This window comes from Zonotrichia albicollis, chromosome 9 (genome assembly GCF_047830755.1).
Source record: "Zonotrichia albicollis isolate bZonAlb1 chromosome 9, bZonAlb1.hap1, whole genome shotgun sequence".
Lineage (NCBI taxonomy): Eukaryota > Metazoa > Chordata > Aves > Passeriformes > Passerellidae > Zonotrichia > Zonotrichia albicollis.
Window position 1 is genome coordinate 18,107,677 of NC_133827.1, and position 25,784 is coordinate 18,133,460.

At 44.9% G+C, this 25,784-nt stretch overlaps 1 protein-coding gene across 6 annotated transcripts in view; it reads left to right on the forward strand.

Moving 5' to 3' along the window:
• The window catches only part of YEATS2 (YEATS domain containing 2), a 48,881-nt gene extending 23,773 nt beyond the window's left edge, over window positions 1–25,108 (forward strand). For 3 of the 6 annotated variants that reach the window (XM_074546771.1, XM_074546773.1, XM_074546774.1), the window contains 18 exons: window positions 1,100–1,207; window positions 3,214–3,384; window positions 4,531–4,789; window positions 5,486–5,647; window positions 6,543–6,670; window positions 7,016–7,171; window positions 7,822–7,995; window positions 8,669–8,867; window positions 11,418–11,549; window positions 11,805–11,903; window positions 12,885–12,996; window positions 14,112–14,185; window positions 15,207–15,286; window positions 16,190–16,391; window positions 17,768–17,994; window positions 19,055–19,129; window positions 20,482–20,555; window positions 21,603–25,108. In XM_074546771.1, coding sequence (XP_074402872.1) covers window positions 1,100–1,207; window positions 3,214–3,384; window positions 4,531–4,789; window positions 5,486–5,647; window positions 6,543–6,670; window positions 7,016–7,171; window positions 7,822–7,995; window positions 8,669–8,867; window positions 11,418–11,549; window positions 11,805–11,903; window positions 12,885–12,996; window positions 14,112–14,185; window positions 15,207–15,286; window positions 16,190–16,391; window positions 17,768–17,994; window positions 19,055–19,129; window positions 20,482–20,555; window positions 21,603–21,711 — 2,541 coding nt within the window. In that variant the 3' untranslated portion in view covers window positions 21,712–25,108. Of the gene's footprint in view, window positions 1–1,099; window positions 1,208–3,213; window positions 3,385–4,530; window positions 4,790–5,485; window positions 5,648–6,542; window positions 6,671–7,015; window positions 7,172–7,821; window positions 7,996–8,668; window positions 8,868–11,417; window positions 11,550–11,804; window positions 11,904–12,884; window positions 12,997–14,111; window positions 14,186–15,206; window positions 15,287–16,189; window positions 16,392–17,767; window positions 17,995–19,054; window positions 19,130–20,481; window positions 20,556–21,602 lie in introns of those variants that run through there. The other 3 variants (XM_074546772.1, XR_012581574.1, XR_012581575.1) reach the window with 3 other exon arrangements.
• Window positions 25,109–25,784: the final 676 nt, after the last annotated feature.

Consider the following 25,784-nt stretch of genomic DNA (forward strand, 5'->3'; position numbering starts at 1 on the left):
AGAGGACAGACTGTGCCTCTGGCCTTGTCCTCACACCTCCCATTTGCCAGCAGCTGTGTGCTGACCAGAGCAGCCAGCCTGTGGAAAACTGATGTTTGCAGCCATGTGTGTCAGTGCCAGAGGATGCCAGGAGTTGCCGGGCCTGATTTCTGCTCATGGTCCATCCAAGGATGGGCCAAGTGATTGTGAAACCGTGCCTTTGGGGTTCACACTGACTGTAAAAGAGAGCAATTGCACTGTAACAAACTCCCTTAAATGCACTTGCCTCTGCTGACCTCAGAAGTGCCAGGTGCAGATGACAAAATGGTATTTTACTTAATGTTTGTTGTTTCTGCCAAATGGTGAGTTCTGTCTGTAAGGGTTGTGTGCCACTGCATTGTTGCAGTTGGAGGAGAGCATGAACTCCTCTGAGAGAAGAATTTTCCCCTTGTTTCTTCTTACACTGTCTCCTCTCTCAGAGATTGTGTATAAAATCACAAAATGATTGAGGTAGGCAGAGACCTCTGGAGATCAAGCACTCCTGCTCAAAGCAGGGCCAAATAGAGCAGGTTCCTTGGGAGTGTGTCCAGTTGGGTTTTGAGTATCTTCAAGGCTGAAGAGTCCCCAGCCTCTCTGACCAACCTGTTACTCTGTTTGGTCACAATCAACAACAACAGGGTTTTCCTTATCATTTCCTGTATTTCAGTTTGTGCCCATGGACTCTGTCCTTGCCTGGAGTGTTTTCTGGCTTGACCTTTATTACACCTTCCTAGCAGGTGTTTGTATGCATTGATAAGATGTCCCCACAGCCTATTTGAATTTTAAGTGAAATGCTTTTATATTAAAAATTGATCAGAGAACATGAGTCAATATTTTTGCCTGTGTATGACATGGTAAGAAACAGTTACTGCTGTTGGAGATGTAACTTGCCAACTCAAATCTGCTTTTTGGGTTGTATTAAGACTCCTTTTACTCAAGTGTTGACTGATTTTTGGAAATGTCCTATTTGCTCAAGTAATTTGGCCTGCCCAGATGGTCCATGCTGCCCTTTATTAGCAAATTGTTTTATTTCTCTTATTGAACATATCACTGATTTTTGCACCATGTCTTTCATTTGCAGCAGGAGGATTCTCTTTTTGCCACCATGCCCCCCCTGTGTCCCATTGGGAGCCACTCCAAGGTGCAAAGCCCGAAGTCAGTCACTGGAGGACTGGGAGCTTTTACAAAGGTATCCTTCCTTCCTTCTTCCTTTGTGCTGGGTCAGGCAGCCCAGCAGTGCCATTTGTGCCACAAACCCTGGAACTTCAGTGCTGGAAAACTCTTGCTGGAAGATGTATCTTGCTGCTCAGAGCTCTGTAGCATCTCTCAAAAATGTGTCTTGTTTTCTTTTCTTTCCCTGGGGCTCTGCTGTACCTGGGATCTTGCCTTTTATCACCTCTTCTGTCCTTTCTGAGTTTCTTTTTTGAATAACTGTTGTGTTCAGGGTGACATCTTGAAAGCTTATTTTTAATGGGCTGCAGTAGAAGTAAACTGCAATAGATCTGTCAGGAGCTTCTTAAAAAATTATAACAGTGGTTTGTGAATCTCAGATGTTGCTGCTTCTGGCTGTGTTTCCTTAAATACTACCACATGGAATATAAAATCTTTCTGTCAATGTTAGGTGGTACAAGTAAAAGGTGAAAGAATGCTTCTTACCAGTTACAGTGCCTACAACAATCTAATAGGGGATAAAAATCCCAAAGAGGCTTTTTAATGTCACTGCACTTAAAGGTTAGATGTAGGGGAAACATAAAACATACACACAAGGGAATGTGTGTATGTAAGCTGTAATCATTTACAGTGTCTATAGCTATTGGTTGTAACATTCCAGGACAGAAATAACAAACAGGTTCAGAACATGAATTTGAAACTTTCAAGTGTCGTGGCTCTGTGTGGAATGTAGGGCCTGAAGAACTCAGGTTTTTTATGTTTGTAAAAAGTCCCTTGTCAGGATGAGTGGTACTTGTAACACTACCAGCAGTTGCTGTGACTCTCTAATTTCCACCTCTAAAATGGGGACTGCTTTGTCACTGTGTCAGTTTGTCCCAGCACCCCACTGCAGTGTGGGAGCAGCCCTCACCTGGAGCTGGGTTAGTCCCTGTGGTGGTGAGCCCCATGTGTGAGCTCAGGGTGTGCCTGCCCTTCCCTGCTCACAGGCTGCTCCGCACGATCCTCAGTGGCTGAAGGAGTTCTCGGCCTGTTGTCTCTGCCCGGTGAGGTGCACTCTTCAGATTTTTCGGTCTTCAATATTGTTTATTATTTCTTATCTACAAAGTTGTCTCCCAGCCTGACAGAGGTCTGCCCAGCAGGACAGCCATGGGCACACTGACCTCCCACTGGGCGGTTGTCCACTTTTATACTAAAAACTGCATATATTTACCTTTACCTTCCAATACCTTTTACCCTTATTAACAAGTGCAGATTTAATGTGAACCAGTCCCAAAGATGGATGACAAGAAGAAGAGGAAAAGGACAAGACACACCCTAATTCCTCCATCTTGTCTCCTAAAAACCCCGCTGTGCCAAAATCCCAAAACCTGTGTTTTCACCCTGTAAATAATCAATTCCTTCACCACTTATCCCCAGGTGATCCTCTTGTCCTCATACAGGTGGTACATCCCGTGCAGGGTCAAAATCCAACCACCAAGCACTTCTGGCAGCATTGCAGGATTTCCAAGCCCCCCCGGGGTTATCTTGGCAACTCTGGACATCAGGGGTGATGTGCTGAGTTCCCACAAAGGAGATGCCTTGGAGTGGCTCCCTAGAGCAGAGGCTGGACAAGATCCAGAGAATAAAGTGGGGGTTTATTAAAGGCCTCAAACAGGTTCACCTTGGGCAGCCACAGCCTCCCAGAGGCTACACCCAAGCTGGACAATGGGCACCAGTTTTTCAGACTATTTAAGTTTGGTCCATTTACATATCAGGAATTAATCCTCCAATTACAGCTTCAGCTAATGAAGTCATTTACTCCCCAGTTTGTTTCCCCAATTCACTTTTGTTTGTGCTTTTTGAGTCCTGAGGCTGTGGGGTGTCCTTGGTTCCCAGGCCCAGAGGGATTGTTGTGTCTGACCAAATGTGAGCTCTGTGTGGAGTTTGGGGTGATGCAGTGATGCAGTGCAGGATCTGAAATGATAAAAGCTGCAATGCTGAGGCACCGGGGTGTTTGCTGTGCTGTGACTGTGTGTCCCTGCCCAGGTGATCATCAAGCAGGAGCCCGGGGAGCTGCCGCAGCAGGCGGCGGTGCCGGCGGCGGGCGCGGCGCAGCCCTCGCTGCAGCAGTACGTCACCGTCAAGGGCAGCCACATGCTGGCCCTGTCCCCCCAGAAACCCGTGGTGAGCAGCGCTGAGGGGACAGTGCAGTCCAAGGTAAGGGCTCCTGGGCATCTCTGGGGTGCTGGCAGCTTTCTGTGCGTTCCTGCAGCCCTTGGTGCCTCCCAGGGGTGCCTCGCTCCGGGTGGCTGGTTCTGGGTGCAGTGCCTCCTGTCCTGCTTCCCTGCAGTGCCTGGGAGGGGAGCAGGCTGAGCAGGCGCTGTTTGTTACATTTTATTGTGCACAGGGACTTCACCCACTTCTGTCCCAGCCATTGCAGCAGTGGGGTGCAGGTGCTTTTTGCTCTTGCTGAAACTCATCCAGGCCTTTCCATAAGAGAAGGTGAATTCTTTCCTACGAGTGCAGGCCTGCGGCATAAGACAACAGCACAAACAGGGAGTGAGGTGGAGGCTGAGCAGAGTAAGAATAGGTGAAAGCAGTCCTGTTTGAGTGACAACTGGATCATTTTACTGTAGGAGTTGTGCCAATGCAGTCCTGCTTTGCCAGGAGTGACACAGCTTCTGAAAAGGCACAGTGCAGTGACAGGATGACAGATGTGTCAGAAATTGTCTCCATTCTTGCCTCTTTCCATTGTGGACAGAGTCAAATGACGTGCCAGGCACTAGAGATAACATACAGAACTTTCACGTTTGCATGAGTAAATACTTTTTTTTTTTTATTTGCAACATTTCCTTGTTCTTTTTGCTGCCTTTCTTGCCTGTTTGAGCAGGTATGCAAAAACTCACGTTCCACTGCAGTTACCATTAACACATAAAATTGAAGCACTTTGTGGGTTCTGCTTTGAGACTGTAGTTTTCCCAAGGAACCTGTTCCCATGGATGTGTTGAAACAGAATTTCTACATCTCTTTAATTCACCAAGGCAAGCTTTATCCTCAGCTGGAATTAAGCCATTGCTTATAAATCAGAAATAAAGGAATTGCCCTGTGATTTGAATGAACTTAATCTTCAGTGGGTGTGCTGAGATCCTGGCTGGGTTTAACAGTTTATCGTTTTACTTGGGATTGGCCTCTTGCCCATTTAATTTTGTTCTGAGTGAAGAGCTTCTGTTCGTGACCAGGCACGTCCTGAAATGTCTGGAGGTGATGGGGGTGCTGTGCCAGCCAGGTTGCCAGGGTGCTGTGGCCAGCAGGGCCCCATGCCATGCCATGCCATGCCATGCCATCCATCCCTGTCTGTTGCAGGTTGTTGGTGTCCCTGTTGGTTCCACGCTGCAGTCCACAGTGAAACAAGCTGTGGCCATCAGTGGGGGTCAGATCCTCGTGGCAAAGTCCAGCTCCTCAGTGGCCAAGGCTGTTGGCTCCAAGCAGGTTGTGACTCAAGGTGTAGCCAAAGCCATCGTCAGTGGAGGTGGAGGGACAATTGTGGCTCAGCCCGTGCAGACCATAACCAAGGCACAAGTTTCTTCCACAGGGACTCTGAAAAGTACATCTCAAGGCTCAGGTAGAGTGGTTTTGTACCTTGTTAATGGCTGGTGATGGGTCTAGAATGATGTATTCAGCTACAAATAACTGAATTGTGTGTGATTGAAAAACCTGGAAGTGACTAGAGAGCTCTGTAGGAAAATTCAGGCTGAGATGAATAATAAAGAAAATGTTCATTCATTATCTGTAAGGGGGAAGAGGAAGCACAAGTGCTTTAAAACATGCAGTGTTCTGGAAGTGGAGACCAGATGGGTACGCTGGGGAATGTGCAGGAGACCTTGCAGACTTTCATAGAGCCAGGTCTCACATTTTGGCCTGGCATTATGGTTCTTTTCCCATGAATCCAGCCAGCCAGAGCCAAAGTGTCCCTGTTTCATCCCCACATCTTCCCCAGTGCTTACAGGTCCAGGAGCATGGGCAGAAGCCCCCTGTGTGCATGTGCTGAGCCCAGGCTGATCTCTGGGCTGTGGGAAGCTGCTGTGTGGTCCCAGGAAGGCTGCAGACCCCACAGCTGTGCTGCTTTGGCCTGCAGCCACAAGTGGGACTGCACACAGCGAGGTTTTTTCCAGACCTATTAACAAAAAGTGTCTGTGCATTGCTGGTGGAGTTAATCTGCAGTTAGAGCAGCTAAGCAGGGATTACTGAGGGCTGGTTGCATGTCACTGAGTACTTTCTGCAAGCAGCTGGTTTATTCCTTTTTATTTTCTCTTTCTAGTGATGGCTACGCTGCAGTTACCAGCCACCAACCTGGCAAACTTGGCAAACTTACCACCAGGCACCAAACTGTACCTCACCACCAACAGCAAGAACCCTTCTGGGAAAGGAAAACTGCTGCTGATACCCCAAGGAGCCATACTGAGAGCCACAAATAATGCTAGTTAGTCTTGCAGGGAAATCTAATGAGTTAAATAATGTAATCACTGCATAATTAATATGTTGGGCATTTTTGGTAGAAAGCATCCTGGTGCTGTGGAAATCAGTAGTGGGATAGGGTTCCTTTGTTCACAGCAACTGATGTGTGGTGCTTTTTAAGGCTGAGATCTCACAAGTGGCTTTTGTTCTCAGTGAAACTGCTCTTCATGCTGTGCTCTCAATGCAGAAATGGTTTTTTGGTTAATAGGCCCATGAATGAACTCCAGGGTAATACCTGCAGCTGGGGCAGTCCAACATTGATAAGGTCATTGGCACCAGGGAAGATCAGATTCTTGTGATGCTTATGACAGAGCCATGAGTATTTTTTTTACCCTTGTTTCCTGATGAGAGACTGCAAAAAGTCACTGTTGGCTGTTCCTTCTGGAGACAGAGCAGTATCAAAGTGTCACTGCAAATTTCCACTGCTTGGTATCTATGATCTGTTATTATGTTAACAAAATTGCATTGACAGCCAGTGAAATTGAAATAAGAAACCAGTGAGATTCAGTGTTTCCAGAGCTTTTGCTGCACATCCATAACCTGCAAAAAGTGATGAAAAGATTGTTCTTTTTTTGGACAGCATTTTCATTTTGTAGAAAGTTCAAAACAGCCTGAAATGAGCTTTGCTTGTCCACCAGGCCTGCTTATCTCCCCAACAGCTCCTCTTGTTTGTGGCATTAGCTGAGCTGTAAGAGAGCACAGCAGCACAGCTGAACTCTATTGAATAATGACATTACTTGACTGCAAACACATGGCACCAAATGTCTGGCAAAGTCCTCAAATTCTTGTATATACAGGGATGCTCTGGCAGCTGGCACTGTCTGATTACCAAAGGGTCAAGTCTTGTCCTCTGGTTACAGATCTTCAGTCTGGTTCTTCTGCAAATAGTGGAGGAGGAGGAGGCGGAGGAGGAGGAACCCAAAGCACAAGCAGTAACTTGTCACAGCACCTCACCTACACATCCTACATCCTGAAGCAGACACCCCAGGTCAGTGGCACAGCTCAGTGGAAGCACAATGGCATTTCAGGGGTGTTTGGTGATGTCCTGGGACTGTGGTGTCTGGATCTTGCCTTTTCTCCTGCTCTGCTTCCATCACAAGGTGTTCTGCAGCAAGAAGGCTGCACCCAGCTCTCAGTGCAGGGCCATCCACTGTAGTTAGCAATGCCTTGTTTCAGAAGATGAAATGTTGTTGTGGCTACATTATAGCCACAAGATTTATCTGTTACCCTTAGCTTTTATGTGCTACTCCTACTTTTATCTGACACTCCTGAATTTCTGTTGACTCATAACTGTGTTTCAAAGTGCTGACCTCCTGATTCCTTTCTGGAGCAGGGCACCTTTCTGGTTGGGCAGCCTTCACCCCAGGGCTCTGGGAAGCAGCTGACTCCAGCATCAGTTGTTCAGGGCAGTGTGGGAGTTGGAGCATCTTCCACACAAGGACAAGCCCTAAAAGTGATAACTGGACAGAAAACAGCTCTGTTTACACAGGTAATGTGCAGCTGATGTATTTCTCTCTTACTGGTTTTGTCAGATAAAGTACAGGAACCACAGCCACGCATTATTGAGAGCATTTCCTTTCATAGTTGGTTTGATGTGGCATTTGTACAGTTGTGGTGCTGGCTGTACCATGATGAGGAAAGCACACAAAGGCTTGTTTTCTTCAGACTACACATTTCCAGCTTTCTCTTCTCAGGGGGAGTCAGCTTGCAATCTGTGTGAGCTTGGGGTTGCTGCTTTGTCAGTGGGCTCTGGGATTGTTAGTGAAATGGAATTGGAAAAGTGAATAGAGTCAGGTGCAAAAGTGTTGTTAAAAATCTTTGGGTTTGGTGCCTCTCAGAGATCCTTCTTTTAAAAAGTACCAAGTAGTCTCTGAAATTCAGATGCCCTAAGGGTACTTGCAATTGATTATCCAAAATTCAAGATTGGTAGACATATATTTGCAAAGTCAACACTTTCAAAGTTGATTTCTGAGGTGATTTTGTTCTAGCAAAAGTGTTTTGAAAATATTTTCTGATAATATAAAAAGCATTTACTCTTGATTGTTTTGATGATGTTCTTCTGATTTGATTTGGGTTTTTTAAATAATTTAAAACCCTAACTAATATTCTGTTTTCCTTCTGCTGCATTCTTTCTCAAAGGCTACATCCACTGGACAGACATCCCTGGTGAAAATATCAGATGGCTCCATAAAATCAGTGCCTGCCTCATCCCAGCTCTCCAAGCCTGGCACCACTGTGCTGAGGGTGTCAGGAGGTGTCATCACCACAGCTGCTGCTCCTGCCGTGGCCCTGCCCTCCAATGGGGTGGCCCAGGTGAGGCACAGCACTGCCAGTTCTGGAATGCATTCCTGCCATGACAGCCCCAGGAAGGATTTGTCCTTTTCTCCCCTGGAGGTGCTCTCAGCTTGCTGCTGGGACTGCTGTTCCTGTACCAGGGCTCTGAGCAGCCTGTGGGTGCTGCTGGGGGCACAGGAGCTGGCACTGCCCTGCACCCAGGGCAGCTGTGGCACTGCAGCCTGGCAGGGAGCTGCTATAGCACACACACAGAACGTTTCCATTCCTAAAGGGAATGCCCTTGTGAGTGGCTGCAGCTGTGGATCCAGGTGATGCAGGCTGCCCACATGGAGGGGAGCTGCGTGGAGAGGGGAGGAGGCAGCCCAGTGTAGAGTGTGGAGTTCACTCTGAGCCTGTTTATTGCTATCAGCCCTAATCTATGCTTCCCAAATGGCTCTGGAGAGTTGATGCCATGCTGCCACAGCCTCCATTCTCCATGTGCCATCATTATCTGGGGGCTTTTGGCTATGAGCTCTAGAATCTCTTGCTTCCTATCAATTGATAGATAAAAATTTGGGTTTGCTACTTCTATTATATTACCTTGTTCTGGCTTATTTTTAAATCACCTGTGACATGAAAAGGGATTTGTTATCCCTCTCTGCCTCTTACTGCCTTTTATTTGCTTCTCTCTGCCTCTTACTTGCCTCTGCAGCAAACAGATAATGCAGCTTCCAGTTCATCATCTGCTGGGGCTCCTGCAGCAAAGGCACCTGGGCAGCAGCACCAGATCTGTGTGAGCCAGAGCCAGCCAACTTCATCAGCAGTGAATAAATCTGCGAGCTCCAGCGTTGTAAGTGTTGCTTCCCTGATGACTGCAGCAACACCTGTGACAGGAAAAGCTACAGTATCAGGTATTAAACTCCCTTCACACCTTTCCCAGAGAAAGGTAGAATCCAGGTGTAAGTTCTGTACATGTCTTCACTGTAAATGGAAGAATTTAGTCACCTGTGTCTGTGAGTGTGTGAAAGTCATGCTTTCTAAAACAACTTACTAGCATAACTTTTGGCTTAGCCAGGGAAGTTTCTAATAATTCAGCATCTTTTGGGCACTGACTGTATCTGATACAAATAACAGCAGAAGTTGCCCTTTGGTAGTGGAGAGGGATTTTCGTTTTCATGCCAGGATTTCACTAGAAGATGCGTTTTGCCTGTCAGGAGCAGAATGTGTCACTGTCATACCAGCCGTACTGCAGACTTGATTAGTTTGTGAAAGTGAAACTCCACTGTACGCAGAGAATGAGCAGAATTTGTCTCTGAGGCTTTGCATCTGCTCTTGGGATTGAAAAGGAGAGAGATGTTGATTAGAGGGAACTGAAGCCTTTGAAGTCAAAATTCATTAAGTACAGTGAACTAGGCTGGATCCGGATCATTCAAGTTCATAAAAATGAGGTAATAAAAATGGAATGCCCTTGTGTAGAAGGGAGTTCTCCTTATTTAGTTTTATTGTATTTCCATCATCTTGCATGTCAGGGAGGGCAGGTCTGAGAGTTATGAGTTAAAATTGGAAATTTTTATTTAGATTAATTTACCTGCCGGCATGTTCTGTTCACTTGAAGTGGTTTCTTATGAAATGAAAGCAGAGTAAAAATACAGAAAAGAGAAAATAAGTGACACTGAGCTCATCTGACAGTGTCTTTTTGAAGCAGCGCTTCTTGTGTCCTCTCTACTCAGACTTAAACTTCTCTTTTCTCATGGGTATATTTTACCCAGAGCTTGAAAATAAACAGCATAGACTGCCAGGACTGAGAGAGTCCTGCAGGAAGCAATTCAGTATTTTTCTCTTTGCAAGGAAAGCAGCCAGGTGGGTTTTTGGAGGAAATAAGCCAAACTAAATAGCTTCCAGATTAAAACTCCCATTTACATGTGAGAATGCTGTCTAGATTTTGTTTTGGGGTTTTTTTATAACCCAAGGCATTGACTTCATTGTGTAAAACTCTTTCTTCAAGAATCTCAGAAAGAGCAGTGGATATAAAACAGTTATTTCAATGTAATAACAAAGAAGAACTCAGAACTGTTAAAATTCTGAACATTTGTGTTTTTAAAGGCAACTTTTTGAGAAGGATTTCAGACTTGCCCTTGATTTGTATCAAGCAGTGTCTCCCACCCACCAGGCTGATAGTGTTTGTTGAAAAGGTGCCTTTTTAACAGCTTTGCTGTCCTACCTGCCACATCAGTGTGTCCCACCCAAAGGAATGGGTAGCCCTGGGTGAACCTTCTTGCCTGGAGGTGAAAGCCCAACTGACCAGTGCTGGGCATCCTTAAAAACCAAGAAAAATCCAAGACATCTTCACCAGAACTTGCATGTTTAGTACTTGGAAGGCAGCTGTGTTTCACTACTACTAATAATAATAATGTCCACACAAATCATAGTTTTAAAACTGTCATGGTGAAATTAAGAAGTTTATTGTTGTCAATGTTTTAAAATAGAAGCCTGTTAAATGTCCACAATCTGAAGAAAACTTAGGTACAGGTTGAATACAATTACATGGAACATAGCCAGTTTACCAGTAGAAAGGATGGACATAGGCCCAAAGCACAGTGTTAGAGTGCTGGCTGTGGTGCCTTGGGGTGTTACCACAAGGAGATGCCATCTTGTGGAGGAGAGAGCTGGCAGGCAGGTGATGAGCCCTCCTCACCCGTGGGACTGTGGCACAGCTTGGAGTCGTGCTGATTTCTCCTGAAGTTACTGAGTGCTGCCATTGATAATGCTGTTAATGTCAGAATGTTCTGCTCATTCTTTTGGCCTTGGCTGAAATCAGGGATTTAGTTCAGTCTCCAGTTTAATGTGCTTCCCAGCCTGATTCTCCATCCCTATGGGTGTGTTCAGTGCACGTTGCACAGAGAACCACAACACTCAGTTCAGGAGTTCCTTTGTCACACCCTTGCACAGCAGCCTTGGGCTTGTCCCATAGCTGGAGCAGGGGGGATTGTGCCCTGCTGAGTGCAGTGGATGCTGCTGAGCTGGGCTGCAGAGGTGTGAGTGGCACTGGGTCACCTCCTGAGAGCAGCTGTGTGACAACAACAGAGCTGGACTTCACTGCCTTAGCACAGCCTTCAGCACAAGGGCCGGCCCTGACTAGAGTGTTTTACTCTGCTGAGCCTGCTTCACTTGAAAGGTTTCTCACGTCAACTTTTGCTGAAGAATCCTTAGGCAATGAGGAGATTTGCTGTACAACTCTCAGAGTGCTGTGCAGCATGTAAGAGTGTGCAGCACCACGGCGTCCGAGCCATCCTTGTGTCACTGCAAACTCATCCTGACAGCTCAGCCAACTGTGGCTTGTTAAGAGGGTGGCACTGCTAGGTTACATGCCATCCTGCTTCAAGCAGAAAGGGACAGAAGTAGCTGGAGATAAACTAACTGGTGTGTTTTATTTAACATTTTGTCTTCCCTTCTTCTTGCAGGGTTGCTAAAAATCCACTCAAATCAGTCTAGTCCACAGCAGGCTGTTCTGACAGTTCCCAGCCAGCTTAAACAGCTCGGTGTAAACACAGCTTCTGGAGGTGTTCAGACAATACTCATGCCTATGAACAAAGGTAAAGGGCAGAGGAGGATGACAGATGGTGTTTGAAAATCTCCTTTGACACAGGGTAGCACTTGGTCACTGTTGGCATACATGGTCCATGCAAGTAGAGATAGAAGAAATTGTAGCAAGGAGTTCACCCCTAAACTTTGTGCTGCAAAAGGAGTGTGTTGCTTCTGAAAATGTTCATTTGTCAAAATGTATGAATTTTGATTTTTTTTCTTCTTTGTTGTCTCCCTCCCCCTTTTGTTTTTCTGTTCATCTCCAGTGCTGCAGTCACTTTCTGCCAGCAAAGTTTCAGCAGTTTCAGCAGTCACAGCAGCAAATACAGCTGTCCCAAGTCCCTCCACGGCATCCATTGCCAAAGGTAAAAAGGGATTTCTTAGTAAGACAAGTAGTATAAAAAGCTGGTGCTGCTTTATGCAAGTGGCCTGACTATTAAAGTGGACTCCATGACTGTGGGTTCCTTTATTTCCATTATTAATAGAGTTTGAATCAAATTAAAATGACACCTGGGGACTAGGAATTTAACAGTGACTTCCCCCTCAACAAATCCCACAGCAGAGATGAGTATGGAGAAAAATGAGAACGTTCTAGAAAGCTACAAGGAGTACCTTAAACACTCATTGTTTCAGCCCATATTGGCAGAGCTGCATGGAGCAGCAGGTGTCCAGCCCCAGATGCTGCTGTTGTCAGCCAGGTGCACTGAGGTTGCTTTCCAGCAGCACCAGCTGCAGACAGCACGTGTGCCTGTGCTCTCAGTGGGGAAGCACAATCACAGAATCCTTCCCAGAATAAAGCATGGGGCAGAGTTGACACACTTGAAGTCCAGTCCTGGCACAGCTGTGATGTCTCTCTCCATCCCAGCTGCCTGACCAGACTGCTTGGTGTTTTGGGTTTGGCACATCTCTCACTGCTTGTGTCTCACCAGAGTTTGTCCCAGACGTGGGAAAGTTCACATGTCAGAATCATTGGTGTCTTCAAAAAAGTTGTCACTTTGAAATGTCGCTTCTTGTTAAAACTTGTATCTTTCTATCCAGCTCTTTGTTTGCAGGTTGGCCAGGCAGTTCAGTTTAGATCAGGCAGTCATATGCAAAAGAGCAGCAATTGATTATGCAGGTTTTCTGACAAGGGTGAGATGTGAGCATGTGGAGATTTGTGGGGGGAACATGTTCTGGTAGGTCTGTTTCAGCAAAACTGGAAGTCAGATTTGTTCATGCTTAGCAATGAGAATGCGAACAATAAATGAAGGGATGTTATGTAAGACCTTTAGTCTCACAAGGCTGTCTGGTACTTTTATCAAGCTGGCTGTACTTTTTGTCTTAAAATGTGTTCTGTTTCTTTGAAGTTAAGATGGAGCCTGATTCAGCAGGACAAAACTGCAGTTCTGTGGGTACCCAAGAAGGCCAAGCAGCAGTTAAAACAGAAGAGAGCTCTGAACTTGGGAATTACGTTATCAAGTAATTGTTCATTTCTCTATAAGGATTTCTGATCTTTGAAGTGCTGGGGTAATGGAGATGGTTCTAGGGATGTGTGCAGTAGTGTTACTTCGACCTAGAAATACATTATAAAATCTGTCCCATACACTGCTGTATCTGTACTTAATCCTGTTGGGTGGCATTTGTTTCAGACAGTGTTGCAATGTTTTATTTGTGAATGGATTTGTGTGCATGGTTCATGAAAGGGAAAAAATCATTTGAAGATTTGCAGTTGTTTGGGGCTTTGTTAAAATCACAAGCTGCTAAAATCCCTTCATCATCCTCTGCTTGTATAAGTCCCCTTGCCGTTGTGTGTCCTTAGTGAGGTCACACTGCCCAGTGAAATGCAGCTCTGAAAAGGGACATCTGGAATAAGTAGAGCTGTCCACCTCTGGACCCTCAAGTCTTAAGTTCTTATACTTGTGTAATTGCTTAATATGAAGGCTGCTTTGCTTCAGGATTAGAATTAAATAATAATGAGTGTTTGATCACTGGATGCTGTGAAATCCAGTGCCTTGTTTGTGGTGCTTTTGTAAATACCTGTTAGTGTTTTTTCACCAGAACTCAGACTGCAGAATTTTCTCTGCATATTCCTTGCAGTGTTTTGTAAAGTTTTGTTATCTCAGTGTATCCCTGCAGACACTGCCCTGGTGGAGAGTGTGTGTAAGAGACAGGAATGAATCTTCAGTCACTACACACTGAAAATTATTAGTTATAACTATTGGAAAATACAGTTCCTGCCAGTTTAATTATGGCTGGTTAGGTCGAGTCCCAGAAATACAAAGTTTCCCATGTTTCCTATGGGGACAGCTGCACTAGTTACCCCCCAAAGTAACCTTGCAGCTTGGGAGATAATGCAGGGATTTTCTCCAAGCCTGTCTTGAGTTTCTTCAGCCTGACAAATGCAGCTTCAGATGTGGACACTTCAGCAAGAGAAAGGGCTGTTTGAAATACCTTCTGTGGTTTGGGCTGTAACAGTTTATCCTCACATTGCTATTTTTGATGCCCTGGGGCTAAAGACTTTAAACCATGCAGTGATTTTGAAACCTTTTGCTTCCAACACCAATCTTCACTGTGATTCCTTTTGTCCCTTGCAGCATAGAATATTTGGAGAACGTCCAGCAGCTTTTAACAGCAATAGTGAAGAAGGTTCCATTAATTGCTGAAAAAAGTAAGCAGTAAATGAAAAGGCTTTGCTCTGTATTGTCAGTGTATCAACAGAATGCCTTGCATACTCCTTAGCCACAGAAGTTATTAAAGACTGGAATGCAATGAAGCCCTTCTCCTAGAGAGTTCACCCCAGGGGTTGTTCTGAAGGTTCTTAGAATTAGGTTCTTCCAGTAAAGTCAAATATGTTGTTAGCAGTTAAAATCTTTCATATGTTTTTTTTTTTTTCATTAGAAATAGATTGTATTTCTTCACATAATAGTTGCAAGTAGGTCTTCTTTTTCCCTGGTTTGCCCTTAATGGATTTGCTTTTTTGCTTTTTTCTTTTTTTAAATTTAAAACTAAGGTTTCATCAAACTGGCAAATACACTAACATAGCTTGACACTGAAATGTGTTTGTTATGGGGGTTTTTGCTTCCTTTTTTAAACATGAGGGGATAATTTGCAGAGAAGCATTTTAATCTCGTGTGGTGCTTTATTATTTCATTCCTCTTACTCACGGACATACCTGAAAATGTACCAGCCTTTCCTGGTAACTGATGCACTTTGAAGGAGTGGTCCTGCAGTCTGGGTAAAGCAGAGGCAGCAAAGGAGGAGTGAGAGGCACAGGAAAGCTCTCATCACATACAACTCCTGAGCTTTTGTCAGGAAATCATCTCACTGTTGTTTCATTTTCATGTTGTAATTTGTTTGGGAAAAAAATCCAGTTTTCCAAAAGAAAAGGCAGTAGTAAGGCAGACTTGCAGGTCTACATAATAGAGTTTGGGGGGGAAAAGAGGCTTAAAAGAGTCCATAGCTACAGGCTGTGTGTGCATGACCAGGAGGGAGGCTGGTTTTGCATTCAGAAATCAGTGTCAGTGTCTCTTGGAGAGAGCACAGCATTTGTAAGAGTTGGTTGCAGTCATTGATCCTGTAAGCATGAAATGCATTTCCCTCTTCCTCTTTGATAAATAGCATCAAACCCAGAATGCATCTTACTTCCCTTACTGAAAATTTAATGGGGTTTTTATTTTGTGTTTTTGTAGGTGAGGATGTAAGCTCTTTTTGTGCCAGTTCAGTGGAACAGTATTACAGCTGGAACATTGGGAAGAGGAGGGCAGCTGAGGTAATTCTCTCCTCCAGTGTTTCACAAGCAGTTACTAGGAAAGAAGGATTTCTGAATTGTGGAACTTTCCTTGTTGTTTTCTGATTTGTTTTCTGAATAAATGTTATTTTAAATGGCAGCATTCCTTACTGCAAGGTGCACTGACTTGTGTTCAGACAGTGATCCAGTTTATTGTTCACAGGCTTTCTCAAGCAGAAAGGATGCTGAAGGTCATTTTTCAGTTTATTTATAGTAAGATGGTTTTTGAAGCATTTTAAAGCTATAAATTTTGTCATACTGGTAGTACTTTATCCTCATCTCTCCTCTGTGGCATGTCACAGTCAAGGAAATTTTCCCCAACATACTTTATCTATCTTCTTATGGGATTGTGTCTGCTTTCTGTGGGATGAGAATTGAGGGGTCTGACATAAGCAGTACTAGTGCTGAAATAGATTGTCAGTTCACCAAAGAGAAATATTTCAGTTAACCCGGACCTTTTGTATTGTGGTTTCCCTCTATTTCTTCATAACTTTGCTGTCTTGCTGTGGAGTGTTACAGGGAAGATGCTAACACTGAATTAGATCCTCTGCTGTTTCCAGCTTAAATGATCAAAGAGTTTAACCAAGTTTGAAGGACATGTTTCGCTCTAGTGGATTCTTGCACCATGTCATCTTTGGTGTTACTTGGAAGATGAAGCATTTCAAGTCAAGATGAATGTGACTAGGCCTCTCTATATGTTTGTCCCTTATCTTGGGATTTTCTTTGGATGTTAAAGTTTAAATGACCTGTCAGAAGTTGCTCTGACTCCTGAGAAAATCATGTACCTTTTCTGTTTGCCTTGCAAGCTGGATTCTGGCTCTGGGCTGTAAGCTAACCATAAATGTTGTAGCCAGTGTGATGAGCTTTCTCCTTGGTTGGTCACAGTGGCAACGAGCGATGACAGTGAGGAAGATCCTGCAGGAAATCGTGGAGAAGCAGCCCAGGTTTCACAGCATCAGCCCCCTGAAAACCAAGCACGTGGTGCAGTGGTGCCGCTGCCACGGCTACACTCCCCCTGACCCCGAGGCCCTGCGCAGCGACGAGGACTCCATCGAGGACGTGCTGACACAGATAGACAGTGAGCCAGGTGAGTGAGGAGGCTTGGGGAGCTCCTTTCTGCCACACACTGCTCATGGAATGCCTGTGTGCAAGCACATCTGGAGAAGGATATTCCTACTTTCCTTATTTTCAATGAGTTCACTCTGGAATAACACAACTTGGAGGTGGTAAGGGCAGGCCTACAAGAGGGGCTGTCCCTTGTCCCTGTCAGTCCTGATGTTTTTTTGGGCTTCTCTTGGTTTTTATTGTGCTTTGGGGCCCTTGGAGGCTCAGTGTAGATGAATCTCCTGAAAGATCATCCTGGTTCCACAGTGTAATCCTTTATAAGTGGATACACAGAGTAGGCACAGGGAGTAATGACATTTCTGTCCTTGGGTACATTTAGCCTCTGTTAAGACTTTTCATGCAAACAATGTGAATGAGTTCAGGTACAGAACAAAAAAAAACCAAAGCTGGCAGTGGCAGTGTGGAGCTCAGTGGGGGTTAATTTACCTCCAAAAGTGAGGTGAATTGGCTGGTGTGAAGCTTCAGGCTTGGTGTTACAGCTGCTGCATTATTCCATTAGCATAGCTCTAGGATCCCCTTAGTTCATTTCAGTATGTTTTAAAATCACGTCTTTAATTTCATCCATTCTTCACAGTGAGCTCTCCTGTTTCACCTTCAGATAATGCCTTTCCAAAAGCTGCATGTTTTTCTGTTGTGATCATACAGGGATTTAAGGTATTTCACAGAAGTGTATGAAATTGATTACATGTTGTAAAGTCTGGCCCTGCATTGCAATTGTTGAAGGTTTGGAAAGAAGACTTACATCCACCTTATAATATTTATGTCTAAATCACTGTGTTTGTGTTTGTGTTTGTCTTTGAAGAGTAGAATCTGTTCACTGCATTGCTTTGCATTGAAGGTTTGACTGGCTTGTGTCAGTCATGCAGAGAAGAGGTTCCCTTTTGCCATTCCACTGTGAACCTCTCTTCTGATATTTTTCTTAAGAAGCATGATAATGCTCATCACAATGTAAAAGATGATTTAGCACTACATGGTGCCTACATGTAAAGGCTCCACTTCTCTAAGTGAGTTGAAGAGCAGAGACTGATTTGCCAGCTGCCAAAAAGCTTAAAAAGCTTCTGTGAGAATGTTCAGAGACTGACATGAGCCTGGTTTTGTATGAAATGCAGCCTTCTTGATTGGTGTAGGAGCAGATGTGGGAGAGAACCATGAGTGTCATGAGGATATAATTAGAAGGCTCTCAATGACTGTTTGCGTTTCTGTTCATCTTTATATTGGGTAGGCACTACAAAAATAACTTGCAATTACCTTAATTTCTTACCATATTTTGAGTGTGCATCTGTTTATAAACAGCTTTCTATAACCTATCATGTGTTTAATTGATTGCTTCTATTTCAGAGTGCCCTTCATCTTACAGCAGTGGTGAGGAGCTGTGCAGAAAACTGGAGGAGCTACAGCAATTTCTGAAACAAGAGCCAGAACATGAAGAGGAAGTAGATATTCTCAACTTCAGTGAGCCATTAAAAATAAACATTAAGAAAGAACAGGAGGAGAAACAAGAAGAGATGAAGTTCTACATGGCTTCCTTGCCTGCATCAGAGTTTGTGAGGGACACTGCTGAGAAGGTAATAAGTGAATCATAAAGCTGATTAGAGCTGTTGTTAAGCTAGTTGTGCTCTTACATTTATTTAGTTGCATTTCTTTAATCTATGTAGGCTTCAGAACTTTTAAATTAAATTTTTTATACATAACCAGGAAAAATTAGACTTTCTGACTCAAGGCACACAGCTGCCAGTTCTGGCAGGGGAAAGGAAGAATGCCAGCTGGGAGCTCACTTCAGAGTAGCTGTTTTGCAGGGCTTAGTACAGAAAAATCATCTTGAAAGGCTAAAAGCAAGGATAAATGAGGGATGAGGATCATTAGCACTGAATTCTTCCTGACCCATCATGCAAAAGATGTGGACTTGTTGCTTGGACCAATGCTGTGTAATAGCAGTTCCTGAAAAGGGATTCTGGTAAAACTCCACAAACTTCTCTGCTGCTCGGATCCCTTCCTCCTGTTTAGTTCAGTTCAGGAGAGAGGGAGGTTTTCTGTCATGGCAGCAGGTGAGAGAGAGGAGACTGACCTGACTTGTAGGAAAGAGTGTTTTTTGTTGTACCAGAGCAGCAGGAGAGATTTGGAGAAGGAAAGAATCCCTGTCCCCACCTCAGCTGCTGTACCAAGGCACAAAACCTTGTTCTGCAGTGTCTGGTCTCTTGCAACAGAGGTGACAAAGGCCTGGGCACAGTGAGAGTGGAACTGAGGGATGAAACACTTTTGATGTGGAACTCCTGTGCCAGGAGTACTGTTTGAAGTGGTTTCAGTGCCCATAGCTGGGTTTAGGAAAGATGATGAGTAGATGGATTGAAGATATGTCCAGTTTTAAAATGGAGCTTCCATTCTCAATCCAGAGATGACCAGTGCAGCCTGGGTTTTGTGACTTTTAGAGGCATTTCTACAGGCTGTATTAATTTTACCCAGATTTTTTTAAAATTAAGCTGCTTGACAGCTCTGTATGTCTACTGACTTCTCTTTTAACTACCCTTTGTTATAGGGTTTTTTTTCTGTTAATCTCATCTAATTCTAGTACAATGTGCATTGGTTTTTTTGATATACTCATTCTTTTTTCTCTCTTGTATTTTACAGATAGGGATTTCTTTTCAACCTGCTGAGGTACAAAAGAATGTTTATGCATCTGTGATAGAAGATATGATTTTAAAGGTAAGAAATTACTTCACAGGAAGGGCTTGTCTGTAATTGTATTAATTCAGCAATTAGAAAGAAAGATGGAATATCTTTATTAATGTTCATTTATCAAATCAAAGTCTGTCTTTCTGCATGAATAGATAGATACATAACTGCCCAAAGAGGGTTATACACTTTTGTGAGGGTTGGCTTGGACACAGAATAGTGATTTGCAGATTCTCACCACAACAAAGATACTGACTCATTCTGTGATTTTGAAAGTACCCTTTGCTTTGTCCTTCCCTTCAGAACTGGGGGGGGGATCTTTCAGATTGTGTAAGACTTGGCTGTTTTATACAAGGTTAGCTATATTTTCCTGAATACTCCTCAGTTACTTTGCCCAGGTTGTCTCTGCTGGGAGACTGCTGGATTCTTGTGGAGAGTAACAGTTCTGCCATGTGTGAGAAACCATTTCTCCATCATAATCACTTCTGGAAAAACAGAGAAATGGTTTTGCGCTAAAATTTGAACAGCGGGGATCTGAGTTCTTAGGTTTGGGCTGAAGGCTAATACAGATTATTTCTAGCAGCACTCTGCTGTATTTCATGCCAAAGATGATTTTTGGGGTTGTTTATACAAACTGCAGCATATCAGAAGATGAGTTGTACAAAATCTATTTGATTTCAGGTGGCACATGCACTAATGTTCATGCCTGTGCTGTCTCCCTGTTACTCCACAGTACATCCATCCATTTATAGACACAGATTGTAGCCATCAGGTTGCTCCATTATAATTGTAGAGTTATGCCAGCTTTCCTCACTGAACGTGGCAGAAACCTCTCCTCTGCTCTTGAATACAGCACAGAAAGCCAAGAGCCTTAATTAGCTTTTGACTGAACCTTGGTTAAGCCAAGTGTTGGGCATATGGCTGCCCAGGCTGGGGGGTTCCTGTGAGGGTGTTCTGACAGAAGCCTGGTGACCACAGGAGAGGTACTGGCTCCCAGGAGAATATCTGCAGTCTGCCATGTACAAAACCAGCTCTGCTGTGTGAGAGGGGGGGTCCTGAAATGCTCTTGGAAGCTCAGGCTCTGGAATGCTGGATCCACCCTGCTGGGCACGTACAGCTCTGCAGGTCTGGAGGGACAGCAGCTGGGCAGTTGCAGCCTGAGCTCTGTGCACCTCTGGCTCTCATTCTGTTAGATAAACTCATGTCTTAAGTAATAAAACTCACTCGGGTGTCTTGAACTGCCCTGTGCTGATCATTTGAGGATTGAAGCCAGCCAAAATTTCTGTATCTTCAGTGTAGCTGCTTCTACACTGATAGTTGAGCATTAGCAAGTTCCTTTGCTCTTTTTGTCACGGTGCCTCTGTTGCTGTCCCTTGTCCCAGGCTACTGAGCAGCTGATGAGCGATATCCTGCGGCAGGCGCTGGCGGTGGCATACCAGACAGCTCCTCACAACAGGTACAGCTCGGGCTGCTTTGGCACTGCCCACACCAGCACTGAGGGAGGAATGGCCTTGGGAATTCAGTCAGCCTTTGTGAGCCTCACACCACCAGATTGAGGGAATTTATGGACTGTGCCCTGAGGAGAACCAAGCCTTAAGAGGGGTTTGTCATTTCGTGGCTCCCTAGTGGGAAGGGATGGGAACATAAACACGAAAAACCGAGGCAGGGCTCTCTGCTGTTGCCGTGCCTCAGAGGCAGATGAGCAGTTTCTGCACAGCCACACTGCAAGGACCTGCTCTCTCTTGTCCATCTCAGGCTGCTGTGTAGACAGCTTAGCCATGGCCTGCCAGAACTTAACCTAAATAATCTCTGTTTTACTGATGCACACTTTTCTGCCTCAGATGCTGAGTAATTTTTATAGCATCATAAAATGATTTGGATTGGAAGGGACCTTAAAGATCATTGTGTTCCACCCCCTGCCATGTGCAGGGACACCTTCCACTATCTCAGGTTGCTCCAGGCCCCATCCAGCCTGGCCTTGGACACTTGCAGGGATGGGGCAGCCCCAGCTTCTCTGGGCAACCTGTCCAGTGCCTCACCACCCTCAACAGTAAAGAAATTTTTTTAGTATCTATTGATTAGGCCCATTTTGATTTCTGTTCAGCAGCATTATTTGGGATCACTTAAATTGATTTTAAAAAGCCCAAATACCATGAGAAAACACTCAGTTCAATTATTCACTTGTATGCAGTATATAAATATTTACCTAATATATTAAAAAGTACGCATACATGCTATATGTACATACACAAAAATTAGTCTATAGAAATTCAAGAATTCATGCTTTAGTACTTAATTTTCCTGTCCCAGTGCCCAAGAGATTTCCCCCCCAGTCATTTGAGTGGCTTTTTTTTGTGCTGTGATATTTTAATGCTTTCCCTGCATTGCTCTAACACCTGCTCTTATATCCTTTTTTTGCTTTGATTGTTATTTTTGCCTTGCTGCTTTATGGACATGTGGTTTTTTGTGTATTATAATAGCATCTCTGATGCATTCCCTGCAGGACTCCAAGAGAGATCACAGTGATGAATATTCACAAAGCCATCTGTAATATTCCCTTTCTTGACTTCCTCACAAACAAACATATGAAGATACTAAATGAGGAGCAATGAAATAGAGCAGAGAAGGTGCTACAGGAAAGGTGGATTTATGACTGAAGTTGAGCTGACAAATCCAGTATTTCTGTAGGACACTATTACATTTATAACGTTGGGCTACTAGATTGTTACCTCCAATTAAAGATGCACCTTAATGCAACAAAATGATGCTCTGTTCCAAATCAAGTTGTTAAATGTCAGTGTTTACTTGGTAAGTGTATGTTCAGTGGCTGAACAAACATTGTCAGTTTGCATCGAGTTGCTAGCTGTGAGAGACTCCACAGGCCTGGTCCCTCTGAGACAGCTCTGCTGGTGAGACTGAACTGGTTTTTAAGATGAGAAGTGATGTTTTTTAATGCAGTCTACATATGAGTTGGTTTCCCCATGCAGCAAGCAGGGCACTTGCTTTGGCACTGTGACTGTGGGAAAAGGCAAAGGCAGCAGTGTGAGGTGGGCCACTGGAGTGGATGGGTGGATTAGTGTGGATTTGGGGGAGCAGAAGGCTGAAGACAGCAGCACATCTGGCCCTTCTTGCCTGAGCCCTGAGCGTGATGGATGTGACTGAACACAGCTGGGAAGGTTTGTCAGCAGCTTACTCAGCTAAGTGTCACCTAACCAGATTCCTTGCCTCTCTGGAGGAGGTGTCAGGTGCCACCTTTCTTAGTCACCGTGGGAAGGGTAGACTGGCACATCCTCAAGCAAGATGAACAAACCACCATCAGGCTTGGAAAGATTTGACTGACCACTTGTCCTGCGTGGGAATGGAGAGGAACAGAGATGATATTCAGAGTATGGGCTGCCTGAAATGCTTCACTTGCCCAGCAAGTGCCTCCCCAGGCTGCCAGAAGGTTTGAAGAGTGCTGGAGGGCAGATGGCCAGCGGTGCTTTACAAGTCTTAATGTTCACCAAGTATCAGCCTGCACTGTGAAGTGCTGTGGGAGCAGCACTGTTTTGGCCTATGTTCTGTTTGACATGGAGAGGCCTGGTGGGATTGAAAAGTCAAGGATTTGCTGCTTGTTGGGAGATCCTCTGATGGCTTGACTGCAGGAAGAAGTTCTGCTACTAACCCCAGCACTTACCTGTCTCAGGAACACCACTGGTGAGGGAGACGTGTCTGCAGCCTGGCTATCAACACCTTGCTGCAGAAAGCTTCGTTGACAACATCCTGACCACCCCACATGCAGCACCCCTTTGTCCTGCCCCGTGGGTGCTTGCTGATAGTGTGAACAAGCCATTGTGAAGTCGGGACTCCTGTGGGACTGTGATGCTTTCAGCATGCTTGTTTTGTCTGGCAGTGCTGTCATGGGTGGAGCATGGGCCAAACAGCCAGAACCTCCAGTGTGCTGATCTCAGCTGGGTCTCTGATCTGCTGCATGGCCTTTGATTTAATCACTCTGTGCCTCAGTTTCCCCATCTCTGAGCATGGGGAGCAGGATACCTACCTCACAGGGGTGTACTGAGGCCTCGCTCTCGTTGGTGCCGTGCTTTGACAATACAAAGCCTTTTATAAACATTCAACTACAGTTATCTTTCTTGGCCTGGGGTAGGAGCAGAATGTTATCTCTTGGTGCTTTTTTGGGGCTAGAACACAGGCAATGGTAACTGAGAAATGCTTCAGTTAGAGGTTTCAGACTTGGAAGGAGACTAGTGTAAGTTTGGTTAAACTGAAGGAAGCACTGTGTACCTCAGATGGGATGCCACCTGTCTTCTCCACCTTAAATGAAACTGGGGTCTGCAGGAAAGCCCCTCTCAGTTCATCACAGCTAGCAGGGAGCTGCAATTCTGTTGAATAAAAGAGTGGCAGAACCTTACCCCTGAATCTAGGAAATGGGACCAATGGATGAAATCCAAACAGCATTTAGAGAAGGACTTAAATGCCCCCTAGGAAGGACGTTACAGATGCTCTGGATTCAAAAGCTAATCCTGGCTTGCTCGGGTGAGCCGAGTGCAGGATTGCCTGTGAAAGGAAAGGGCACAGCTTAGCCCTGACATCACTTTATCAGCGGAGGTCAGTGTTGATGGAGTTGAGCAGCAGTGATTATGTTCCAGCTCAGTGTTGAGTTGGGAGGAATCCAGGTAGCTGGGGAACTGCAGGCCCCCTGCTTTGTAGGCTGTAGTGACCCTGGGGTCTGTAGTGCTTTCAGGTGACCCTGTACACTTCATGAAAGGGCATTTTCAGAATCCCTGTCACTATCACAACAGCCTTGTGGGCACACTCAGTCGTGCTATGATCTGCAATGACCTCGAGTACTGTGTGCAGTTTTGGGTGCCACAATACAAAAAAGACATTCAGCTATTGGAGAGCACCCAAAGGAGAGCCACGGGGATGGGGAAGCTGTGGGAGGAGTGGCTGAGGTCACTTGGTCTGTTCAGCCCGAGGAGACTGAGCAGAGACCTCACTGTGCTCTGCAGCATCCTCCCGAGGGGCAGGTACCTGTCTCCTCACTCGCCACCAGGGACAGGACCCACGGGAGTGGCATGAGGCTGAGTTAGAGGAGGTTTAGGTTGGATATCAGGAAAAGATTCTTCACCCAGAGGGTGGTTGGGTACTGAACAGGCTCCCCAGGCAGTGGGCACAGCACCAAAGCTGTCTGAGTTCAGGAAGCCTTTGGACAATGCTCTCAGACACGTGGGGTGACCTGTGCAGGGCCAGGAGCTGGACTCAGTGATCCTTGGGGTCCCTTCCAACTCAGCCTGTTCTGTGATTCTGTACACATGCATTTCCAGCCCCTGCCTCTTGCAGGCTTTGTTTCTGGGATTCTCAGAACACCCAGAGCAGCTTTTGAGGATGCAGGAGCTCATCTTTGGGCATCTGTTTGCAAATTGTGGCTTCTTTGCCTGTGTCCTGCTTTTCTGTGAGGAATGGAGTTTCAGAAAAAGTCCTGAATCTGGCCCTCAAGCAGGCAGGTACAGAACCTCTTGTTCTTAATGGGGTTCTTGTAGTGGAGATCTATTGCTACATTTCTGAGCAACCACAGGTTATTCTCCTAGGAGATGCTATATTATTAGTATATAAAGTTTGCTGAAGAAAAATAAACTGTTAAAAGCAGATAGAAAATGACACATTTGTTTAGTTCTTCAGATGTAGGAAATGTTTGCAATGAGTTCTTTGCATTTTGAATAGTGGTGGGAGAAAGATTTGTTGGTGAGAAGTTCCTGTGGGAATTGCTTGGAGATAAGATAGAGGTTGTGGAATTTCACACATCCCTTCAGGTATTTGTGGAATGCAACAGGTGCGGTGTGTTGAAATGTTACAGTATATTTCTCTGGCTTTCTGAAGAGTTAAAGATCTCTTTACGAATATTGCCCCTATTTGTAATGCTGAGTGTTTAAATCCTTCATGTTATCTGTATTATACTGTATAATTGTGTAATATACGTATGTTTACAATAAATTCTTTTATTAGCTGTGCTAGGATTGCCTTGACTGTCACCTGTCACTCAGAGTTTCTCCAGATCCACAGATATCTTTGTACCCTGTGTATTCAGAATGTCGTAGTTAGTTCTGGATTCTTATCCAGAGGAATTGATCTGAAGGAAAAGGTAATTTCCCCCTTTTCTAGTTATTTTAAAAAGCAACTGGTTTTGGAAGCTGGGGGAGGGGAAGCCAGGAACTGAGCTCCTCAGAAGTTTTTATCTTCCAGAGGAGCCTGTTAAAATAACAAATCGTTGATTTTGGAAGACGACTGAAAAGTAACGTGGGTTGAGGTTGGCCCAGCTGCCAGATGCCCACCCAGCCGCTCTCACTCCCCTTCAGAACTCAGGAGAAAGTAACGTGTCTTACATGGGTCAGGATAATGTACCACAGAATCATTCAGTTTGGAGAACACCTCTGAGGTCAGCCAGTCCAACAGTGGCTGCCAAGCCCACCATTAACCATGTCCACAAGTGCCACAGCTATGAGTCTTTTAAATGCCACCACAGATGGGGATGCCACCACTGCCCTGGCCAGATCAACGAAGTCCTTAGGTAAAAACAGGGACGTTGTGTACTTGTTACTGCCATCGGCAAAACAGGCTCGACTTGGAAAATTAGTTGAACTTATTGCTGAATAGAAGATGAATGGTGAGAGGCAAAGACATAAAAAAA